Genomic DNA, 23,199 nt, shown 5'->3' with positions numbered 1-23,199 from the left:
TGTTAATAAACGAGATTGCTTCCTGAATAACCACAGCAGCGGTAGTAAGAAGAGAAATCCAAGGAAGGCTGAGCAAACTAATCAATTGTCTAATTAGGGACATGTGTAAACCAGCAGGTTTTTAATGAAAGGACCAAGAGTGGGAGGAACTGTCAATGTTCTTTTGATAAGGAGAAACTCCCAGGTAAAACATAGCTTTGTACCTTGGAAACGAACCCATTCTTCAAACAAGGTGAGCCATCCAATATTTGCATAGGCTTTATCTTCATTTGCTGACATTCAGCTTGGTGCGGGGGGGACGACAAAAAGGGGATTGACAGTAGCAATGAGTGCTCACTCACAACATTTGTGGGCATTTGGGAAAGTTTGGACCGTGAGCTGAGCTTTGTTGTTTGGAGCAGTCTCTACACTATAGAAACCCAGTGACTGAGGAAACAAGATAGGTATAGCATGCTGCAGCATTCACTGGTTTCCAGTTGTGGTGCCTTTGTTTTCCAAGTACCACACCTTTACATTTCTAAGCAGTTGTGTGCAAAGACAGCAGCCTTCCCCCCCCCCCCCCCCAGCCTGTTACAGAGAAGACACAAACACACTGTGATCACTCCTGGAGACTTTACTTTTGTTCTTTCTTGTCATTTTTTTGCCAGAAAGAGAATTGTCTCCCCCCAATGTGCTCTTCAGTCGACTTATTATGGCTTAGCACCATCCTCTATGGCCAGGAGCCAATTAGCTTCTCACCTTCCCAGGTAAAAAGCATAACTAACTGGGTGCCTTTGCTAGCCTTGCAGGTGATAGGGGTTAAATAACAGAAGAGCAAGACAGAGGAAACTAAATAGTACATTTGTTTCCGAAGTAACTGTGCCAAGTGCATTTTTAGTCTTTAACCCCACCTCCTCTTCGCTGGATGCTGCTTAACCCTCTAACTTCCCCTTCAGATTACTTAAATTTGGTATTATCATGCATATGGTGTGCACAACATATACCTGAGAAAGAAAATGCCCATGGAGGTACCATCCCAGTGATGGTGTGTAGTCACGTGGCAAAGGTTGTTCCAAAAGAAGCCCCCAATCATGAATGAGCCTTTACAATGCTGAAGGGGAAAGATGTGGATAAAATGTTTACATAAAACACTTGGGACGGGAAGAATAGACAGCATGGGCCTGTGGGGTAGGGGGTTGAGGGGTGAATTGAAGCATGTTCCCTGAGTAAGTCAGAGCTATAAATCTTTTCAGGGTGCTCAGTGCTCTGCAGAATTCATGGCCTTTTGCTCTGCTGTTTGAGGCAGTTAAGTCTCCTCCTAGGAAGTGAACTTTTGCTTATCCCACATTCTGTGTGGTTCAACATCTTGTCACTTCAGCTGTAGAATCATGGCTGGATAATCATCCAATATTTCTCCAAATAACTCCCTGCGCTTGAGCAGCACTAAACTATGGAATGTCCTGGCAGCAAAGCCACACAGGCCTTCATAATTAATAAACCTTTATTTTTGGCTCAATTGTATAATAGCAGAGGCAGGGCTATTGGTATGAGCTCAGCTAGAGCAATGTATATACCTGAAACACCAAGCTCTCCTGCGTACAGCGGTGTCCATCTGCCTACTCAAAAGATTAGTCCCTCTAAAAATCTCCATCAAACCAGGGTGTTTCATTCTTTACACTGATCTTGTCCTTATTCCTAGCAGTTAGGATTATTTTAGGTTATTTCAGCTCAGTTCAAAGCTCACAAGCTGCTAGTGAAGACAGGTTGTCTCTTGTGGCAGAGGGAAGAGGAAAAACAATCCCCATTCTTCGCTTTGGATGTGAGGGAATAGGGTTGTGGAAGGTCACTCTATTCCCTCCTTTGATGGTGGAATCAGGTGTGAGAGGCCACCCTAAGAGTCTGAGAGAGACAAAAGTGCAGCTAGGAAGAGAGGGCTGCATCCATGGGTGGGACAGGAGCACACATGAAAGAGGCAGATGTTTCATGGAAAGACAGGAGCACTGATAAGAGAATGAGCCACCAGCAGTTACTCCCCACCACAATTCTGGTTTCTCTGGAGAGGGGCAGAAAGGTAGAAACCATCAGCTTTTTCACAACTGCCTCCAAAGCAGGGCTCAGGGGGGGCAGCCTCCACCTGTGTCTTCTGTGAGCCAGTTACATTGCCCTCATGCCCTGATGCCTGTTGATACGGCTCCACCCTATGACAGTCAGAAGTATATATCACAGACCTGTATTTATTACACAGCATCACTTGTCCATGGATGAAGGAATCCTAGCCTCACCCTGACAAACTTTCCCAGTGTAAAATTGTAAGAGGGGAAAGGATGGTACTGAGTCTAATGCATTGGACTGGGAGGCAAGAGAGTCATGTTGTGACATGACTGGACTCTGGAGGAAGTAGAGTGAGGAGGGGTAAGAGGAGACTGGGAAAGAGAAAGCATTGTACAAAACAAAATTTACTCCTGCTGCCCCCTCAATAAATGAAACCAACTGAACAAAGCTGCTGACTCAGCAGCACAATCACAGGTGGGAGGATATGAATAAGGCGTGACCTCAGAATTCCTACTTCATGCCATTAGAGACTGGGCTATCCAAAGACTGACTGGCCTAGTATTCAGAGGGAGAAAGGAGGTTGCAGCATTCCTAACCCTCTCTAGAGACTGGCTGTTGAATGACATTAAAACATCAGTGAGGGCAGCAGCTGTTACACCTTGCTCTGTTACAGTGAAGGGATCGATGAAAGTTTTCTCACAGGTGCTGCCTAGGTCCTGACTTCAGAGGCTGGGCAAGTTTAAAATCAGAGAAGGCTGGCTGGGGTTAAGTCTGGGAGGGGTGAAGGCAAAGCCCGCAGTCACATAGCTGGGACAGGGCAGTTAAACAGAGATAGTGATAACAATGTGTGGATGTAGTTCATGTTATTATTGCTGTTTTCTATTACAGTAGCACCTAGAGACCCCAACCAATACCAAGACCCCATTGTACTAGGCACTGTACAAACACCCAATAAGAAAGAGTCTCTTCAATGGAGCACTTACAGTCTAACTAGACGAGACAGACAATGGGTGGGAGAGGAAACAGAGACCTGGAGTGACTTGCCGAGGTTACCCTGTAGGTTTCCTGGCTCCCAGTCAGGTGCCCTATCCTCTGAACTACCCTGCATCCTCTATTCCCAAGGAGATCTCTGTCCTTTGTGTGAAGTTATCCATATTTCTTCCAACACCATCATTGTTGCAATGTCCTTACCATAAAAAACACTGTAGGGCAAAATGCCCTGTGGGAATCCCTAATCCATGCCCCCAGATATGTGAGTATCATGAACACAGCTCTGTCTGGAATCTCCGGGGCACAGAAGACTGAGCAATAGGGATTTATTCTGCATGCTGCGAGCACCTGTCATGTAGCCAACTAGTGCCATTTCTTTGTGATGCCCTATATCTCTCTCCTTCATGCTAGCCTTATAGGGAATCAGTCAGGCTGCAATGCAGGGGGTGGTCAGGAGAAGCAGCTCCAGTGCAAATGACTGTATAACCGGAGGGATGTTACTAGAGCTGGAAGCAATGATATGCTCAGCTCAGTGTAACTCACTTCAGGATACAGCTAGATGAAAGCCCCAGAAATAGGAACACTTGGACCAGTTCCCACAAGCCAGGTTAATGCCTGCGAGTGAGAATGGATCTGTGTTTGGAAAGGCAGGCTCAGAGCATGCACTGTCTGCAGCTCTATTAACAGCAGGGTTTCACATTGCAGAGCTCTATCTATTGTTCATTTCTCTTGCCCATGAAATCCCTAGCAGGATGTTAACAGGGCTTGGGGAACAGGCAAGTGATGTTCCCTGAAAGTTGGTTTCTTCATTCTTCAGTGGCAATTCCGAGTTCACTGTCAGTGCCCTAGAGACAGAACACCGGGGCCGCCTCTTGGGAGGGCTCATTTCCCAACACTTCTCAGGGCTGAGGGCGTCTCTCCTTCTAGGAGTGATGGGCCCCTGCAGTGGCCTCTGCTCGGAAGACCAAACCATGTGGCTCAGGTGCCTCAGCACAGCTCTGGCTCCCCAGATGTTCAGCGAGGTCAGGGATGGGAACAAACCCCTGCCTGACAGAGACCGTTTACCTCCCCGTCGGAAAACTGGGACTGAGGGTGTCCCCAGGCACCAAGCCCGGTGCCTGCTGTCACCACAGACACAGGCCAGCTTCGTGCCCCACAACGCAGAAGCCCTTACATTGCTGCCAGGAGGCAAAGCACTGGGCATTGGCTACCCCTCCTGGTGAGCATAGTTGCCTTCCAAGCAGCTGACCGGGGCTTGATTCCTGGCCAATGGAGGGATGTGTTTTGGTGGGAGGGATAGCTCAGTGGTTTGGGCATTGGCCTGCTAAACCCAGGGCTGTGAGTTCAATCCTTGAGGGGGCCATTTAGGGATCTGGGGCAAAAATTGGGGATTGGTCCGCTTTGAGCAGGGGGTTGGACTAAATGACCCCCCGAGGCCCCTTCCAACCCTGGTAATTCTAAGGCGAAGAGCCGCACATCGCCAGACAGCTCTGCTCGCTGGGGTACTAGCCCGGTCGCGCTGGTATCTTCTCCCTGGCGGAGTCCCAGGGCTGGTTACATGGGAATAGACAATGGGATGAGTCCCTCCTGAGTGTGCCAGTAATAAACGGAGCCACACCTGGCTCGTGCTGCCGCTCGCCGTCTCGGACGGTGGCTGTCCTGCCAAGCCACCCAGCAAGGCCCAGTGGGATTGACCTGGGGGTGCAGACGGACCCCGTTAGCGCGAAGCCTCTGTCTGTGCAGAACAGCTGCTTCCCGGACAGGAATTACCCGGGGCGCTTTGCCAGGCTCGGAAAGAGCTCGGGTCTGGGCTGGGGCTTCTCCGCGGGCTCCCCGGGGTTAGTAGAAGGGCAGCATCGAGGGAGGTCCCGGCGGAAAGGAGGAGACGGCTAAAGAGACGTAACCCGTCTCCACTAGGAACCTCGCTGCAGAGAGAGCCCGGATCCCTGCGCAGCTCTGACCCCCGCGCTGCTGTCTCTGGATTAAGCAGATGCCCCGCTCTCTGTAACTGGCTCCAGCCTTAGACGTAACGAAGCTCGGATCTTCCAGCTCAGCTCCCATCCTGCTTTGTCAGCTCCTGTAAATTCCTTTCCGCGCATGGCTCCCAGGATTTCCCTTCCTCTCTAAACAGCTGTTTACTGGGAAACACACGGAACCGTGCTCGGCCAGAGCCGATCAATGTCACTGCGCTTCCAAACTTGTGCCCAAGCAAATCGTTAGCACCCTGGCAGCCAGCGCAGGCGGGGGGATGCTACAGACAGGAAGGCTGCAGCCAGGGAAGGCGCTGTGGGGCCCTCCGTCTCCCTCTGGGTCTGGCTGAGCTGTGGCAGGAGCTGTCCTTCAGCACCGCGGCACCTGCTAGCCCCTGGGTGGCCCGCGGCGCCCGCCCCCAGCACCCCGCGTCTTCCCCCAGGAGCTCAGCCCCGCAGCCTGCCTGGGGCAGAGCGAGCCCCGCGCAGAAGCAATTCCGCTTGGTCCGGGACCTGCTTCCTGAATCCAGGCAACTTATTCTTCCAGCTCAGTGAGGAGATACAAGGCTGGGGGGTTGGGGGTGGGGGTGGGGGGTGGCAGGAGGCGGCCAGGGGGAGAGGAGACGCTCGCAGCCCTTGGATCGAGAGCCTGGGAGGATCTGCCGCGGTGGCATAGGCACAGAGACATTGCCCCCCCCCGCCCTCCCCCAGGATGAACTCCGGGGGCGGCCAGACACCGGGCGGCGGCGGGGGAGCGCGGAGCACACGCCACCTGCAGCAGGGACCAGCCCCCGGGCCAAGGTGCCGCGCGTGCCCCGTGTCCCAGCGCGCTGTGTGCGCGGGCTGCCTGGGGGGGGGGGGGGGGGGGGCGCCTGAATGAAGGCTGGGACGAGCGGCTCCGATGAATGAACGGCTCCCTGGAGTGAATGGAGAGCCTGGCTTTGGGGGGAGGGGAGGCACAAAACAAATGGCAGGGGAGATGAAGAGGGGACGAGGAGCGCGCACGCGCCTTCCCTCCGCTTCCCCCTCCCTCCCCCCCCGCGTCTCCCCTCCCCCGGCCCCCCCCCCCCCCCCCCCCCGCCCCCCCCCCCCCCCCCCCGGATCAATTTCTCAAGGTGTTCTCTGTACAGCTGAAGATGGCGACAGATTGAGGGGGGATGGAAAACAGGAGACACCGATCCAGGATGATCAGGAACGGGAAAAACGTTGCCCACCAAAAAAGAAAGAGGAAAGCGGAGTGACTGTGCGTGCAGCGGGGAGCAGAGGCGGGCAGGAGAGCGGAGAGGAGGCGAGGCGCCCCGGCGGGGTGAGGATGAGGAGGGCCAGGCGCTGACTGTGGGGAGAGGAGTATGCTTCTGCCTGGCTCCGCTCGGGGCTGAGCGGCTCGCTGGATGGACCGGCGTCGGCGAACAGCCTGGACGTGTTGAGGACCCTGGCGCTGATTTTTCCTCCCGCAGCAACATGCAATGGCTGGTGGTAGCATTTAGCCGCCCAGGAGGAGGTGGTGGAGGAGGGGAAGGCACTTCCTTGTTTCTAGCCATGAGAATGATGCCCATCATCACACCATGCTTCAGAGGAGGTAGGTGACATTGTTGGGGGGAGTCTATAAGAGGAGAGGAGCAAAGAGAACCACACCGGAGACCGCAGTAGCCCCCCCACTCAGCCCCTAAAATATGATCAGGGGGGCTTGGATGTATCCAAGAGAAGATGACGCTGTGTTAAAAATTTGTTGTGCACCAAGACAAAACGACAAACCCTGCGCTGATTCCGAGAGGGCACAGAAATGGCGAATGTCTCTGGCATCCCTTCTATTTTTCACTGTCCTCCTCTCTGATCATCTGTGGCTCTGTGCTGGAGCCAAGCTCAGATCCAAGGATAGGAGCTTAGCCATGCAGACGCCTTGGGGGGACGCAAGCCAGCGCGCCTTCCAGCCACATTTCCTACTGACAGGGGATCAACAGTCACAGGAGGGGAGGTGTGAGATTTTTTTAAGCAATTTGACCAAATTTGCTGCTCCGATCCCATATTGCACTGGTGCCCGGGGTCATTTCGATCTGGACTCAGCTTGCACCAAATTGTATTCCTTGCAGCGACTCTTGGGCTCTTTCCCTTCTGTACCCTTAAGGCCACCCCCCTCCTCCTCCTCCTCCTCTTCTTCATCAGCCTCTTTTTTTTCCTCTTCCTCCTCCAAAATAAACTTCTTAAAGGCTTATTTTAGGAACTTCAACCTCTCTTTTTGTGATACTTACACGATCTGGGACCTGCTGCTGGGCATGGCCGGCCCAGACAGCTTGGATTGCAGTTTGGACAACCTGATGGTGGATTTCGTGGCTGCTGCAGCCGGTGCTCTGGACGGAAAGGCGTGTAGCAGCTGCGTCCAGGCTTATCAGAGGCTGGACCAACACGCTCAGGAAAAATATGAGGAGTTTGACCTCTTGCTGGAGAAATACTTGCAATCAGAAGAGTATTCAGTTAGATCCTGCATAAGAGACTGCAAGGTAGGAGGGGGAAGCACAGGGGGGCCTCCGAGCCCCTGCCAAACCACACTAGAAGAAAAGTAGCTTAAGGCAAATCACACCATTTTCCTGGGTCCCAGTCTCCCCTCCCCCATCTCCCTTGTTGCTCCTTTGTTCTGTCTGTTGGCTGGTTGGACTTTTTTGCTTTCACAAGAATTGGTTAATGCTGATATGGCCTCTTTGGATGTGCTGGAGCCCTGCAGCCCTGCAGTGTGATAATATACAGGCAAAAGTCACAGCAGCAGGAGGAAGAGGAGGAGGAGGAGGAGGAAAAGGGAATGAAACCGTTCAGTCTGGTAAAAAAAAAAAAAAAAGCCCGCTGAGGTTATGACTCGAGCATTGGTGGGTCCCCCATGCTCTCTTTCCTCTCACCCAGCACAGCCTGGAAGAAGGCATTTCCTTGGGTCCTCAGATTCCTTTCTTCCTGGTCTGAAAGCCAGTGGCATTCCCCTGGGCTACCTGGGCTTTCCAAATCTAATCCCACAAAGGAGGCTGGAAGGGGCAGATAGCCTGGGGGGTGCCACCACAGAGAAGATTCCTCTGCTCAAGGGAATCCGGGTGCTGCACAAGTTCAGTCCCAGAGAAATGCCCGTTTTGGACGGGAAATCAGTGGCGCAAAGCCTATGGAAATGCATTCCCCCCATGCACGCAGCCCAGACTTTGGGCGAGTGACTAGAACTCGCGCACGGAACAGGTGTGGGAGCCCATTGGCTGCTGCTTCCTCCGGCCTGGTGTAAATCAGTGTCGCTCCTGCGCAGTGTGCGGGGGAGGGGTGCACTCTCGGTGGATAATTAGGCAAAGATGTTTGAAATGAAGTGGCGACCTGATGTGACCCAAGAGAACAATGGCTCTTCCTTCCCCCAGCTCTCTCGGATTGTCCTTTGCCAGGGAGGCAGATCTCCAGAGAGCTAGCCAGAGAAAGGGAAGAATCAGACGTTTGCCAACCCTGGTCCCTGCATACTTGTGTCCCGAGGAAAGTGGCTGGTAAATCAGGGAGTTAGGAGTTAGCAGAGGCGAGGCCCTTGAACCTCTCTGAACTGTTTACTCTTAACCATCTATTTCTGCAAATCACTTTCCCCATTTCCCCAAAAGTTGGAGGGGAACGAATGATTCCCTTCCCCTTGCTAGAAGAGGCCCCTGGAGCTGCTCGTGCTAAGCCCTCCATCCTCCTGCAGCGCAGTGCAGAGTCAGTGTTATCAGCAGCGTGCATTTTCCATCTGAATTTACAGCCACCCCACAATCCCTCCCCACCCCAGACAAGTCACTCAAAGGCAGCTCTAGTTGTCTCAGATTACATTCCTAGCAGACCCCTGGGTCGCTGTTACCCATCAGCACACACCTACCCCTCTGGGTTGGGTTGGGGGCATCTTAGTTCTGTCAGTTCTCCTCACTGACTCATGGTGAGCTAGCTCTATCAGGTGGTGATGGTGGGAGAAGAAAGACAGCAGTGGGGCTACTTCTGAGGCCCACGCTGGGTGATGATCCGGGCAGGGTAAGAAAAGTGAATGTACTTCCCCCTGGACTCTGAGGCTGGATGCAGGGCTGGAGTGGGGCAGTAAAGAGACAGGCACTGGGGGAATTCTACTTGACTTGTGCAGACGAAGGACTGAGAGCTCTAGGGGCTGGGCCTACCAGTGTGTGTGTGTGGACAGTGCCTTGCGCAGTGTGAGTGCTGCTCTAATACAGAGAAATAACCATAACCAAATACATTTTTGTACCTGGGCACATTAATCCATGTAGGCCCTTCTCCTGCCCTTGGCAGTGACACCTATGCCCAGTATTTCAAAGGAAGGCAAAAATACCCACAATGCACTTAGCTAAATGTGCCATGCTGTAGCTCTTGTGGCGAAGAATTTATTCCCAAGGCGGCAGGTGATCACTTCATGTTCAAGAAGCATAAGAGTTGCCTTCCCCAGCAGCAGTTGGAACAAACCTCCCAGCCCACTGTAGTCAACTACGTTTTTAATGTATTCCAATGTCCATCCAGATTCCTTGTAAATTACATTAAACTCTTCAATCATTTCTCATGGAAATGACATAAAGGCTTAATCCCCATGACATGGCTCTTTGAACTTCAGCATGTTCAACAACCCTTGAGTGACTCTGATGAGATTTCCTGACTTCATCTGTGCAATCTCCCTTTGGCTGCTATGTCCAGGAAATGTAACTGTCTTGTTAATTATCCCTGAAACCTTTTCTCAGAACAATTTCTTGTGGGTCAGATAGTGTCTGTGTGTTATAGCAGAGGCTGTGCTTCTAGATCACCTCACAAAGCGATTGTGTCAGCACTCACAAACTGACCAGGGGTTGTTCTTGGTCAACACTTTTATGGGAGACCTCGAAGAAAAACTCAGAGCTGCAGTAAAGGTACTCGCGATGCATTAAGTGGTGCTCATCCCCCCAAGGAAGCACTGAACTAACACCTTAGTATGGTGCTGGAGGTACCATCTGTCAGATGATGTAAAATTGAGATTCTGATCACTTCTGGACAGTTTTTGTAATGAACCTTTTTGGAAAGATGTTAGTTTTGGTGTCCTGGGAAAATTCCAATTTGGGGAATTACATTCCGCCTACCTAAATTCCTCCTGCAGTTTCAAAGGTATATGATGTTCTGCTTACACTGAATTGTTTTGTATTGCTGCTCTTCTCTGTTAAATTGTTGTCATATTCCACTGGAAAATGACTGCATTATTGCCATTTATTATTTGTATTGCAGTAGCTTCCAAGTCCCTAGTCAGGAACAGGCACTCTACAAACCTGTAGAAAGATGATCTCTGCCCCCAGAAAACCCAGAATCTAAGACACGGTCATGGAAGAAGTGTAAAAAAAACAGAAGGAGGGAATAGGGGAGGAAGGAGAAGGGTAATAGTGATAGGGATACGTGGCTGCATAGACTAGCTACAGTCTCAACTTGACTTTAAAACAAACAAATAAAACAGATATCAGCAATCCCCACTGGCCATCCACCTGGGCATTTTCAGATGGCAGTTTTCCATAGGTGTCACAGACAAAACGGATCTTAAGGAGGGAAAAGGAAGTGGCTTTATGGATCAGTGTGGGGATTGTGTTTTATACGTAAGGAGCAGAGTGGAAGAAAGCACAAAGACATTTGTGGGGGAAGAGGACAAACGGGCAGGCATTGTTGGTGAGGTGACTCAATAAGCCACAGGTAGGGAGTGGCAGAGATGTGTATATTTCCTGTGTGCATAATTTTAAAAAACATGTTGGCATCCTTTAGGATAAAAGGCCTATAGGAAGTCAGACACTATCTGTGTGTAACTATCATAGAGGAATTCAGAGGTGTGAGTACCAAAACACAGGAGACGTATATTAGGGGAGCAATATAAAGAGGGAACTTTGTAATTGGGAATATAAGAAAGGCCATACTGGGTCAGACCAAAGGTCCCATCTAGCCCAGTATCCTGTCTTCTGACAGTGACCAATGCCAGGTGCTTCAGAGGAAATGAACAGAACAGGTAACCATCAAGTGATCCATCCCCGTCACCAATTCCCAGCTTCTGGCAATTACAGAGGCACTAGAGACACCATACCGGCACATCCTGGCTAATAGCCATTGATGGACCTATCCTCCATGAAGTTATCTAGTTCTTTTTGAACCCTGTTATAGTTTTGGGCCTTCACACATCCTCTGGCAAAGAGTTCCACAGGTTGACTATGTGCTGTGTGAAGAAATACTTCCTTTTGTTTGTTTTAAACCTGCTGCCTATTAATTTCATTTGGTGACCCCTAGTTCTTGTGTTATGAGAAGGAGCAAATAACACTTCCTTATTTACTTTCTCCACACTTGTCATAATTTTATAGACCTGTATCATATCCCCCCCTTAGTTGTCTCTTTTCCAAACTGAAAAGTCCCTGTCTTATTAATCCCCAGTGGCCATCTACCTGGGCATTTTCAGTATATGGTTTAGGCATCAGTTCAGCAAAGCACTTAAGCACTTGTTTAACGTCCACCTCTGTTGAGTTTAACGTGCTTTGTGGAATAAGTGCTTTAATAAATAAACAGATGAAAATACTAAAGAAATTAGTGGGTTGGGGGCTTAGATGAAAAACTGACAGCACTGAAGTCTAAACACTTAGAAATAGGTCCGTACGAAAACGGGTACTCAGATACCATGGTGATTGGCTTGGCCTGGGAACTTAGAAAGAATAATATGTAGGGGCCAAGGTAGTGATAATAAGAAATATATCAGGTAATTTGCTAGATTGTCAAATATTTACTATGATTATTTATATCACCAGATAACATCAGTTTTACAAGTTTGACAAGATATATTTGAAAAGTAGCATTAGAGTTGGCCATTTGCAAAAAGAAGGTGCTACCTAACTCATCAGTTGTTGTGGTGATTAGGGAGTTATGACCTCATTTGCAAAGGTTCTGAGCACGTGCAGATCTCATTGCCTTCAGCCGAGGTTGTGGTTATTTGACAGGTCTGAAAATTCAAGCTATTTCTGTGCATAAAGCGAGTTAATTTTGGAAAGGGCTGTTCAAATGCTGTAATGAATACCACACTGTATTTGAAAATATAACTTTGGGCTACGTGCTGCTCAGAGACTATTCGCATTCAGGCAACATTGCAGAGCGCTTTTCAGTGAAAGTTTTGTCTTGTTTTATGTTTGGTTTTTTTAATGATAAAAAGAGTGAAAATAGGAGAATTAAAGGAAAATGAAGCAAAATCCGATTGGAAAATCTGTGGCTTCAGCAAAAATCCTGCATAAAATGACCCTGGCCATAAAGATTTTGGAGGTTCAAGTACCACATACCTCATTTGGTGGGTTCTTCAGTTGTACAAGTTTTCCTGAACTGAGGAAATATGCAACAAGAAGGAACATTAATCCTTACTGGAAATGGCTTTTGTCACCAGAGGAAAATGCTTCCTGCAAATGATTGTGACTTCCCTTGTTTTTCTCCAGATCAGCAGGGGATGAGAGCAGGACTCTGCAGACAACATTTTTGTGAGGCGGGGTGAGAGGAGTTTTTGAGACGTATTTTTCCTCGTCCCTCCCTGGGTTGAGGGACTCCAGAGAGAATGATATAGACCCAAAGTATGGAAGGCAGAAGCAGGGAACCCAGAGGGCCTCCCCTAAAGGACACAACTCAGGGTTGGTTGTTGCTTTAGTTTTTCTTGTGTTGACTTGAACACAGGCGAAAGGTGCTGCACTGACAGCTGTGGAGGATGGAATGTCTCTGTATCACCAAATACATACAGCACAGGCAAGGGGACAAACTTCCTCCACATGGCGGCTCCTGTCAACATCCTTCAGCCTGACCTGGAGGAGAGGACCCCCTCTAGGGGTGTGAGAGTAACTTGGACTCCATGGCCCACTCAACCCTTGACATCACTGCAGAGAATGCCAGAAAGCAGGCCAATTCGTGCCAGTTGTGGTGATGGTGGCTTTTGTGACCTGGATACCTGCCCATGAGGAACTGGCCTGAGACCCACCAAACCCATTTCACAAATGGCCATTAAACAGACATCAGAGGACTAATGATTCGGGGGTTGCACTGGAACTGGTGAAAGGCTCTAAGTCTCATTCACTATCCCTGGCCCAACCAGTCTTCCAGAAGTAAATCTTTTGGCCCTTTCTCTAATTAATATCTTTCTGTCTTTCATGATAAGCCACGGAAAACGTAATGCCAGAAAACAATACGATTCCAGCTCTACTGGCACAAAATTCCTCAGAGACTCTTCCATCTGTGGAGGCACATCTCCCACCAGGAATTTCCTCCAAGAGGGACTATACAACTCAATAAATATCACAAATGCAACTATTAGGGAACCCCAGTGATTTCATTGACTTTGGGTTTTTTATTGGCTGGTTTAATCACTCCGAAATAGCCACTCCATTTTTGCTGCAGCAGATTTGACCCTTAGCAAAGCCTATAAAATTTTTCCAGTGAAATGTGCAAACTGATATTCCATGAAAGGGAACAAAATCTGATGAATTCTGTGAAAACGGTCCATTTCACTACATTCAGAGGGTAAAGGTCAATTGTCTGGGAGAGGTACTGGGGGTTAGAAGTCTGGTGGATGAAGGGGGCAGCAGCAGCAGAGAAAAGCAGTGTTAGGAGTTTCACTTTATTCCTTCTGTTTTTGTTTGTTTCATTTTCTTCTTGTCTGATCACAAAAGCAACAGAGGCAGGCACCTTAACTAACAGCTGGTGGGAGGAACTAACTCCCAGAGAGCGCTGACCAATTTTGAACTGCTGTCAGCCATAGGTACCTCGGAAATGAACCATGAAGGTACTTAGGCTCCTAAATCCCATAGTTAGGCACCACGGTGATTCACAAACTCCCACTCAGCTGTCACCTAACCCAGTAGGTGCCTGAATTCACAGCGCCCCTAAGTTTTTGCCTCTGGGCATGCACTCTGTAGCCTCATTTTAGGCATCTGGATGCCCATCTCCCACCTGATCCCCAGAGCCAGTCACAAATTGAGAAAATTAAGTGTTCGGCATGGGCAAAGACAGTGGCATCATGGGATTTTTAAAAAGTTTTGAACCTATCTGGCTTCCTCCAATGCAGAAAATCCTTGAATGCCCACTGCTGAGCGGCAAAGGACCAAGGGATACCCTCTGAGAAATGCCACATGCTTAGCCCACAGCAAGGCACTGCCATCTGTACACAATGATGTGAACTGAAAGAAGGAACAAGTGTCCCACGTGTGTGCATGCTATTATCATGGCTTACGTTCAGTAAGCTAAATAACATACATCAAATCAATCCAGTTCAGCACACACACACACCTGTGTTGACAAGCCCTATGTCAGGTTCAGGGACCCGATCCAATTGTTTAGCCTAAGAGGCACATTCTCTGAAGAACATAGCCCTGAACTGTAGAATAGGATTCCAGTGTAACTCGCAAAGGAGAAAGGTGCATGCTAGCAAATGTTCTCAACAGAACAATGAGATGTAGGAGCCTCTAGCTCAGTGGTTCTCAACTGTGGTCCACTGCTTGTTCAGGGAAAGTCCCTGGTGCACTGGGCTGGTGTGTTTACCTGCCGTGTCCGCAAGTTCAGCCGATCGCAGCTCCCACTGGCCGCGGTTCATCACTCCAGACCAATGGGGGCTGCGGGAAGGGCGGCCAGCACGTCCCTCAGCCCGCGCCGCTTTCTGAGGCCCCCATTGGCCTGGAGCGGCGAACTGCGGCCAGTGGGAGCCACGATTGGCCGAACCTGCGGACGTGGCAGGTAAACAAACCAGCCCAATGTGCCAGGGGCTTTCCCTGAACAAGCGGTGGACCACAATTGAAGAACCACTGCTCTAGCTAGTATAGACTCTGTAGCAAACACTCCTCTTTTGCAGTAGGTTCACAGGTAAATTCCAGCTCCAAGATCTGTCTCTCCTGTTTTTCCTTCCAGCCTTTCCAGCCCTCCTGGGCACAGGAAGAGATGGAATGGTTTAAAAGTCCAGCGCTCTATGGTGAGTGCTTGACCACTTGCTTGGTTTGTTTTGAATAGAAGTAGGTACCTACAAGTCACTGTTCTTAATAAATCAGCTGCAACCATCCCTCCTCAGGCAGCACAAGCTGAGTGGAGGTGGCCTGGTCAGTACTTGGCTAAGAAAAGGCAGGTGTTGCAGGAAGTGATATAGATCATTCAATATTAAGTATTTGCTAAGTATCAGTGTGTTCAACACCTTACAAGATACAGATCCTGCCCCAAGGAGCTTGCAGTGTAAAAGACAAGCAAGATTAGACAAAATCACACTTGCAGACCCAGAAGATGACATTACTTAATGTAGTGGGGTCTCTATATAAGGAATAGAGCTGTTTAGATTACTCATTACAAAAATATTTAGAGCAAATTTAGACCTTTTTTGTGTTTGGGAGTCATTCATAAATTTATCCTGATTTCTGCAAACAACTTTGGTATTCTAGAGGGACTACCATCAACTTTAAAAACCACATTCTGTCTGAAATGTTTTACTTATTACTGTTCCAACTAAGAGCACTATGGCTAACAGGTTAGATGAGGAAAATACTTTTTTCTATTTTATTGGTTCAGTACATTTGGCAGCACGTTTGTGTAGTGTCGGTTTCACTGTCCCCCCCTATATGCTCAGTTAATTGGTTTTCCCTAGTTGGTTGTGTGGGTCTATTTCACAGCAACAAGGAAAGGATAAAAAGAAAGAAACTGCAATTGTAAACCCACAAAATGTGGCAGAGGGGGTGCAAAGTCAGGTGCAGTTTCTGTGTCATGGGTGGTTTGCCCTTTTCAGTTCATGGGTTTGGGGGGGGGTGTTTTTGTTTGTTTTTTAAATAAGCTCTTTACTCTGATTATTTGCTGCTACTTATCTGGTGGCTGAAGGCTCACTTATGTCACATGGCAATACTGCTACTCTGTGGATGAATGAAAATTTTTTTTTCAATAAACAACAAATCCTGAATAATGAGTTAAGCACTTCCTGGCACAAATGACAAGAAAAATCACCTCTGGTGCTAAAATGTGTGAAACTTCTAGGAATGCTTTCACAAATACCCTATGGTCACCCGATTACTGACCAATTAGCTATTAACTCTTTGTATGATGGATGTGTCTAAAGGTCCCAGTCGAGATCAGGGCTCCATTGTGAATAGCAGCATGGTGAAGTTGGCATTCATAACTGTATTTGGTAAATTTGGATTTTCCTTATTTGACCAGCTGTAATTCAGAAGGTGAAGGCTCAGTGCTGTGAGGATGAAGACCTAATATAAAGATGGATTAGTCACAGGGGGTGGTACTTGCCCACTTAAGCCAATACTAAGTCAGTATTCTTCATGATATTTATAGGTGGCCGTGCTGGAGGTGCCCCCGTTCAGGGCAGACAAACCAATCAATGCTCTCTAGCTCTGTTTACTACACAATTAAATATTTGTTTTCTTAAATGTGCCAAGCCCTGTATTTATATTTTCCTCTACAAATAGTTATTCCCAAAAGCTTTAAGTACTAACTCAGAACACAAAGTCCCTTAAAATGTTATTGAGGAAAATAAATAACCCTGGGACAAAGTACTGTTGTGGATTAAGAACTGATTGTGTGGTAGGAAATAAAGAAATGTTGTGGCTAGTTACTACTTAGAGCATAGAGAAGTTAATAGCGGAAACCCCAGGCTCTGTATATTAGTTAGTTCCTCCTCTAGATCACTGATGTATTGAGTTCCTCTAAAGTTGGTGGCATTTGCTGATGATACTAACATAGTTTCACAATTAAAAACTAGAAATGGGCTGAGGAGGCTGAAATATGTTTGCAAAGCCAGCAGTGATGCATGTCTAGTTTCAATTTTTTTTTCTGAACCACCAAAAGGTGGGAGGGGGGAGTTGAATAAAAAGGTCTTGTTTAGACATGCTAATTTTTAATGAAAAAACAAGACTAGTGTGGAACTTCATATAGACTTGAAGTCCTTGTTGGGCTGAACAGCCAGATGGCTGCTGAAATACACATTGGATAAGCGTATGGTAAGGAGGAGTACCAACCTCTCTCCTGTAGCCTGGTAGAGGAGACACACTGGCATGGCCTGCCGCCTGACACTAGGATTCTGTAGCTGGCAAGATCAATCTCGGGTTTGCAGGGGAGAAGTCTCCTGATTTCTCCTAGCTGAGAGAGCCATGAAAACGCAGTGATATTAACCCATTCCTGTTGTAGTGGGTCTGTCATTTGTGAATCATCCAGAAACCTAGATCATGACTTCACAGCTGTGAGGAGCAGGAACTACTGCTGATGCTGGAGCTAACTCCAGTTTCCCTCCTGGCAGCTGAGATGTTCTTTGCTGAGTAGCTAATGTGGCCTGTGGCCTCAGAGGCAGCTCAGTAACATGTGGCAACATCATGCTCATCTGGACTGAGCTAGGGATTTCTGTGGTCTTGTCCCAGTGCTGCCACTGACCACCTCTCTAGCTCAAGGCTGCTGAGGTTAAAGTGACTTGGCCAAGTTTCCTCATCTATAAACTCTATTTACTAGAGGTGATGGAGTGGAAGGTGGTCAGAGTTTAATTCCAGAGTGGGGTTTTTGCACAATGATCATGTTGATTCAATCAATTTTTCTGTTGTCCAGATGTCACTTGTCCAAATTTCAGCTAGATCCAAGCTGCATGTCATTAATAGACATACTATGATACAAGTTACACAGCTCAATGAGTGTGGCAGGGCCAGAGCTGGAGCAGCTGGAAAGAGACTTCACAGGTGGCCCAGGTTAAACAATAAAAACCTGCTCTGGGGTTCCCCTCTTATTCCTGGTCAATCAGAAACAACACACACCATGAAGTCTCTGGCTGCCTTTCTTTCCTGCAGCTTATCAGGCTGTAAATTCCAAACCAACAAAGGAAATCGAACAAAACGCACATTGGGGACATAACAGCTGCCCTAAGTATTCTGTCCTGGCTTCTGCTCAGATCACACTCTTCTTCCCAATGCTAGTCCAAGCACAGCTGCATCTCAGTGCCTCAGGTCAGGGAGTCCCCCAGCTTGGACTCTGAAATCCCTTCTTGTATTTAACCCACGCCCCACTCACCCACCACTTTGTCTGGTGTAGGAGGCCCACATCCTAAGGGCACCAATGGGCATGGTGTAGCAGGGCTGTAGGATCCCCTTGGGGACCCCACATAACCGGCACATGCTCTCAGTGAGTCAAAACAGAAGTTCACATTGACAAATGCTTCCCTGGATCTGAAACTGTCAAATCTGTATTTATGTAAAACACTTATTATATTTAAGCTCCAACAACATGCTCACCACCATACAAGACAGTTCCTATCCTTGAGACAGGAGACAGACTGATAAGATGTGCTGGGAGGGTCATGGAAAGGACAATTTCCCTTAGATAATTTTTTAAACCTTTAATTCTTTTCTTTGAGCATTACAGAAGAAGTGAGTCTTTTGGAGAGATTGAACGAGGCGAGGGTGGGGGTTAGTAGCTGAAGATAGGGAGGGGAAGGATGGGAGCAGGCATGAAGGTGGCAATGGGTGAAGGAAACTGAGGTCTAAAGATTGATATTGCTGGTGGAGCAAAGAGGGTTAGGGTTACCAAGATTAGAGGTGGGAGCTGAGATAGAGGTTGGGGCTGAATTGTGCGGGCTCTGAAGGTGGAGAGACACAGCCCAGGGAGAGCAGATCCTGTGCTGGGAGCAGAGCTGCAGCCACAGAGCCAAGTGTGGTGAGCAACTGGGGCCAGCCAAGGGGGGACCTTGGGCAAAGGGCCCAGCTCAGAAACCCCCCCCCCCAGCCAAGGGTCTTTGCAGGCCAGACTGGGAGGGAGATCTTAACCCAATGGGGGGCTGACGCTGGGAAGAAGGGTCCCACCACCCAAAGTCTGGAGGTGAGTAGCCACTATCATTGCAAGTGTCCAACCCGCAGCATCCCTGCAGCACAGCCAAGACTTGAGAAGGAGTCCTGGGACCTATAAGAAACAGACTGTGAAGTGCCCTCACGGTCCACAGACACTGTTTGTGATGTTCCCTGCCACAGAGCAGGGTGATGTGTTTTCCTTTAACCTTTCCCATTTTTCCTTATTCATTTTTTTTAATTGTTAAAAACCTTGTATTTGCCTTAAATTGTATGAAATGATCAGTGGGTCAGGGAAGTGCCCAGTACAGAGAGAGTACCCCAGAGCTGGGACGACCCTAGCCCCTGTGCCAGGTGACCACAGCAGGGTAGATGGTCAAGCCCCCCAGGAATACTGGGCCCAGCCTTGTTGGGGTTACGAGGACTCTGCCAGACAGGAGAGTGGAAGGGGAGCCTTCAAGGGCAGGGATGCCTCTGGGTAAAGGAAGTGGGAGTGAGGACTCAGATCCCTTCGCTAGCCCACTTCACCAGGGTTGTGCAGAAGCTAGGAAAGTTCCCCGTAATAGTGGGACCGTTCCCCCACATACATCTGTTGGTCAGACTGCAAGCTCAGCAGGGCAGCGACTATATTTACCTTTGTGTAGTGTACAGTACCAAGGACATGGTCAGCACTGAGCCCCATTAATAATCTAAAAACTTTAGAGCCAACACATCCACTCAGTCCTACTTCTTGTTCAGCCAATCATTCAGACAAACAAGTTTGTTTACATTTGCAGGAGATAATGCTGCCCACCTCTTATTTCCACTGTCAGCTGAAAGTGAGAACAGGTGTTCGCATGGGACTTTTCTAGGCAGCATTGTAAGGTATTTACGTGCCAGATATGCTAAGCATTCGCATGCCCCTTCATGCTTCAGCCACCTCCAGAGGATGTGCTTCCATGCTGATGATGCTCGTTTTTAAAAAAACCCCACACAACCCCCCCCCCCAAATGCATTAATTAAATTTGTGACTGAACTCCTTGGGGGAGAATTGTATGTCTCCTGTTCTGCTTTACCTACATTCAGCCATATATTTCATAGTAGTCTCTGCTGATGACCCAGCACATCTTCATTTTAAGAACACTTTCACTGCAGATTTGACAAAATGCAAAGAAGGTACCAGTGTGAGATTTCTAAAGATCGCTACAGCACTTGACCCAAGATTTAAGAATCTGAAGTGGCTTCCAAAATCTGAGTGGGATGGGGTGTGGAGCATAAAGTCAGAAGTCTTAAAAGAGCAACCCTTCCATGAGGAAACTACAGAACCTGAACCACCAAAAAAGAAAATCAACCTTCTGCTGGTGGCATCTGACTCGGATGATGAAAATGAACATGCTTTGGTCTGCACTGCTTTGGACTGTTATCGAGTAGAACCCATCATCCGCGTGGACGCATGTCCCCTGGAATGGTGGTTGAAGTATGAAGAGACATGAATTTTTAGCACATCTGGCATGTAAATATCTTGCTATGCCAGCTACAACAGTGCCATGAGAACACCTGTTCTTGCTTTCAGGTGACCTTGTGAACAAGAAGTGGGGAGCAGTATCTCCTGCAAATGTAAACAAACTTGTTTGTCTGAGTGATTGGCTGAACAAGAAGTAGGACTGAGTGGATGTGTTGGCTCTAAAGTTTTTACTTTGTTTTTGAATGCAGTTTTTTGTACATAATTATACATAGTAAGTTCAACTTTCATGATAGACATTGCACTACAGTACTTGTGTCAGGTGAAATGAAAAATACTATTTCTTTTTTATAGTGTAAATACTTGTAATCAAAAATATAAAGTGAGCATTGTACACTTTGTATTCTGTTATAATTGAAATCACTATATTTGAAAATGTAGAAAACATCCAAAAATATTTAAATAAATGGTATTCTATTATTGGTTAACAGTGTGATTAATCACACGATTTATTTTTTTAATTGCCTGACAGCCCTAGTTTAAACTAAGGAAATATTCCACCCACAGTCTGAGGAACTCCTGGAGGCTGGAGTGTCAAATCCTATCATTTTGGAGATATAAAAGGAGCTTTTTGATTTTTTTTTTCTGACGAGTAACAACCAGGTTTGCTAAGGGAGGAGTAAGCAAGCTTCACGCTTCAGCTGATCCGTGCAGGAGATGAGGAGAATTTTTTTCTCCCCCATGCCATGTACAGCAATTGGACAAACACTTTAAGGGTGGTCTTCAACGTCTTCTAAAATATCACAGTCCACTGCCAGATGAGACACCAGATCTAGTGTCTAGTGTCGGCTAGTATGACACTATGTTCCTACAAATGTAGACAGCACCAGGGCCCAAAGGAAAGGGTTCTCCCCAGCAGGGGCTCCCCGGGAAATGTCCCAAGCTACAGCATTCACTGACCTGATCTGTGCTGGGTGTCTCAGGCTGGGATTTCCCTGGAACTATCCCAGGAGAAAAGCCTTCACTGATTGGTTGAAGATGAGATGGTCCCTGTGTCAATTCTCCTCCAGTCTAAGTTATTAGCTAATGTTTTCCCCTTTGAGAGTAGAACACTGAGATGTACTGTGGGGTCCATACCCATCAGTGGACACTTCGAATGCTGTTATTTATTAATAGCTGTTATGTGGTGCCTGGAAGTTCTGGATCAAGATCAGGGATCCTGTTGCACTGGGTGCTGTACAAACACTGTAGGAGACCTTCCCTGCCCCAAGGAGCTGACTCCTTGCTTATTTAAGGTTGGCCTGCGATCTCTGGCATAGTCATGGGGGTTGTGTGTCTCGGCTCTGATTTCAGCAGGATTCTCCAGTGAGATTAAGAGGAAAACTGGAAAGAACTCTTGCTTCCTGGACAGTGATGATGAAGAGGGGAAACCTGATGCTTGTCTGGAAGCATTAAACACCAAGAAGGGAAAGGGATTGTTGGGAGGAGGTCGGGGGGGGAGGGGACAAGGGATAGAACTAGGAAGAACTGGATAGAGTTAAACAAAGGGAGATTTAGGCTGACTACTAGGAAAATCTTCCAGACAGGAATGAGCCTTCAAGGGAAGGGTTAGACAACCATTTATTCATGTAACTTGAACTGGACTGCAGAATATACTGGAGAAAACATTCCTGCTTCTCTCCTCAAGGAGATCCTAGCTCCATGGAAGTTAATAGCAAAACTCCTGTTGACTGTGGTGGGGTCAGGATTTCACCAGTGAAGTGGAAACAAGATATGGTCGGATGGGTCTCTTCCATCTGTGATTTCTATTCTGTTTGCAGCTCTCTTGGAATCAGGAAAGGCTTCAGTGTAAGATTTGTTCCTGTTAAGTTAATGTTTGGCCTCAGATATACCTCGACTGGAGCAGCAGGACCCAACCAGTACAGTGACTATGACATGGAAGCCATTGTCACTAACATGCTATGAGCAACAACCCTTCTCCCTGGCTTCATAGAGAAGCAATGAAATCCTGCCACAGCTTTGCAAGCTCACAGACTCCTAAGTCTGCTGCAGATATTGTTAATAATGATAGCTTTTAGCCCTTCTCAACTAAGGAGATGCTCTGAGATCTATAAGTAACACTATTCTCATTTCACAAAAGGGAAACTGAGGCACCGAGGGGAAGTGATTTTTTTCCCCTCCCCCCCGGTTACTTAGCAGGTTGGTGGCAGAGCTGGGAAGAGAACACCTCTCCTGAGTCCTCCTCCAGTGCTCTGTCCACTGAAGAACACTGCCTCTGTTTTGACTTCCCCTTTATGCTGAGGTAGGGGTGTGGGGAGTAGCCCATGCTGCATCCTGATAAAGACTGTAGGAACTGAAAGTTTGCTCAAATGAATGTACCAAGTGCCCCCAATGAAAGTAGCAATGAGATTTCATTTATAAACCTCTCATCTGTACTGGCTGGGCTTCAGCTGCTCCTCCTCCTTTTGGTTCCTGGCCTGGTTGCAGGTGGAGACAGCGTGTACATATCTCATGCACTCACCATATGGCAGCTGTTTTATATTTCACTGCATGTGCTCTGGGCTCCAGTCAAGGGTGCCTTCTTGGCTACTGCACAAGCCAGAGAGCTGCTATGTGAAGCCAAGCAGTCATGTCTTGAGCCTGGTGTCAGCATTCGGCTTGGAGGAAATTTCTCAGCTAAAGCACATTTAACATTCAGGGGGATTTTTAAAACTGGCTGCCCGCCCACCAACAATAGGGCCCTGTCCTGCAATCCTTACTTGGCCTTGGAAGTCAGTGGGACCTCTTCTCATTTAAGGACTCAGAACTTGGGCTTTAACACTCTAAACAAAGTTTGATTCAGTAGAATGTGGTAAGCAGCTAGTGTGTGACCCAGTTGCTTCTGATAATGCGAACAAAATATGTTGTAAAATGGCCGAGACATTTAGCTTTGGAAAAACGGCATGTGCCGTAACTGCTTTTCATGAGAACAGTG

At 47.9% G+C, this 23,199-nt stretch overlaps 1 protein-coding gene across 1 annotated transcript in view; it reads left to right on the top strand.

Annotated features, from left to right (window-relative positions):
- Positions 1 to 6,097: 6,097 nt before the first annotated feature.
- Positions 6,098 to 23,199, top strand: part of NALF2 (NALCN channel auxiliary factor 2) — an 83,931-nt gene continuing 66,829 nt past the window's right edge. Inside the window, exon 1 of the mRNA XM_007055284.3 lies at positions 6,098 to 7,489. Within this exon, the coding sequence (XP_007055346.2) occupies positions 6,665 to 7,489 (825 nt within the window). The 5' untranslated portion in view covers positions 6,098 to 6,664. The remainder of the gene's footprint in view (positions 7,490 to 23,199) is intronic.

Source organism: Chelonia mydas, chromosome 9, assembly GCF_015237465.2.
Source record: "Chelonia mydas isolate rCheMyd1 chromosome 9, rCheMyd1.pri.v2, whole genome shotgun sequence".
NCBI classification, from domain to species: Eukaryota; Metazoa; Chordata; order Testudines; family Cheloniidae; genus Chelonia; species Chelonia mydas.
This window is presented reverse-complemented; position numbering and strand designations above follow the sequence as displayed.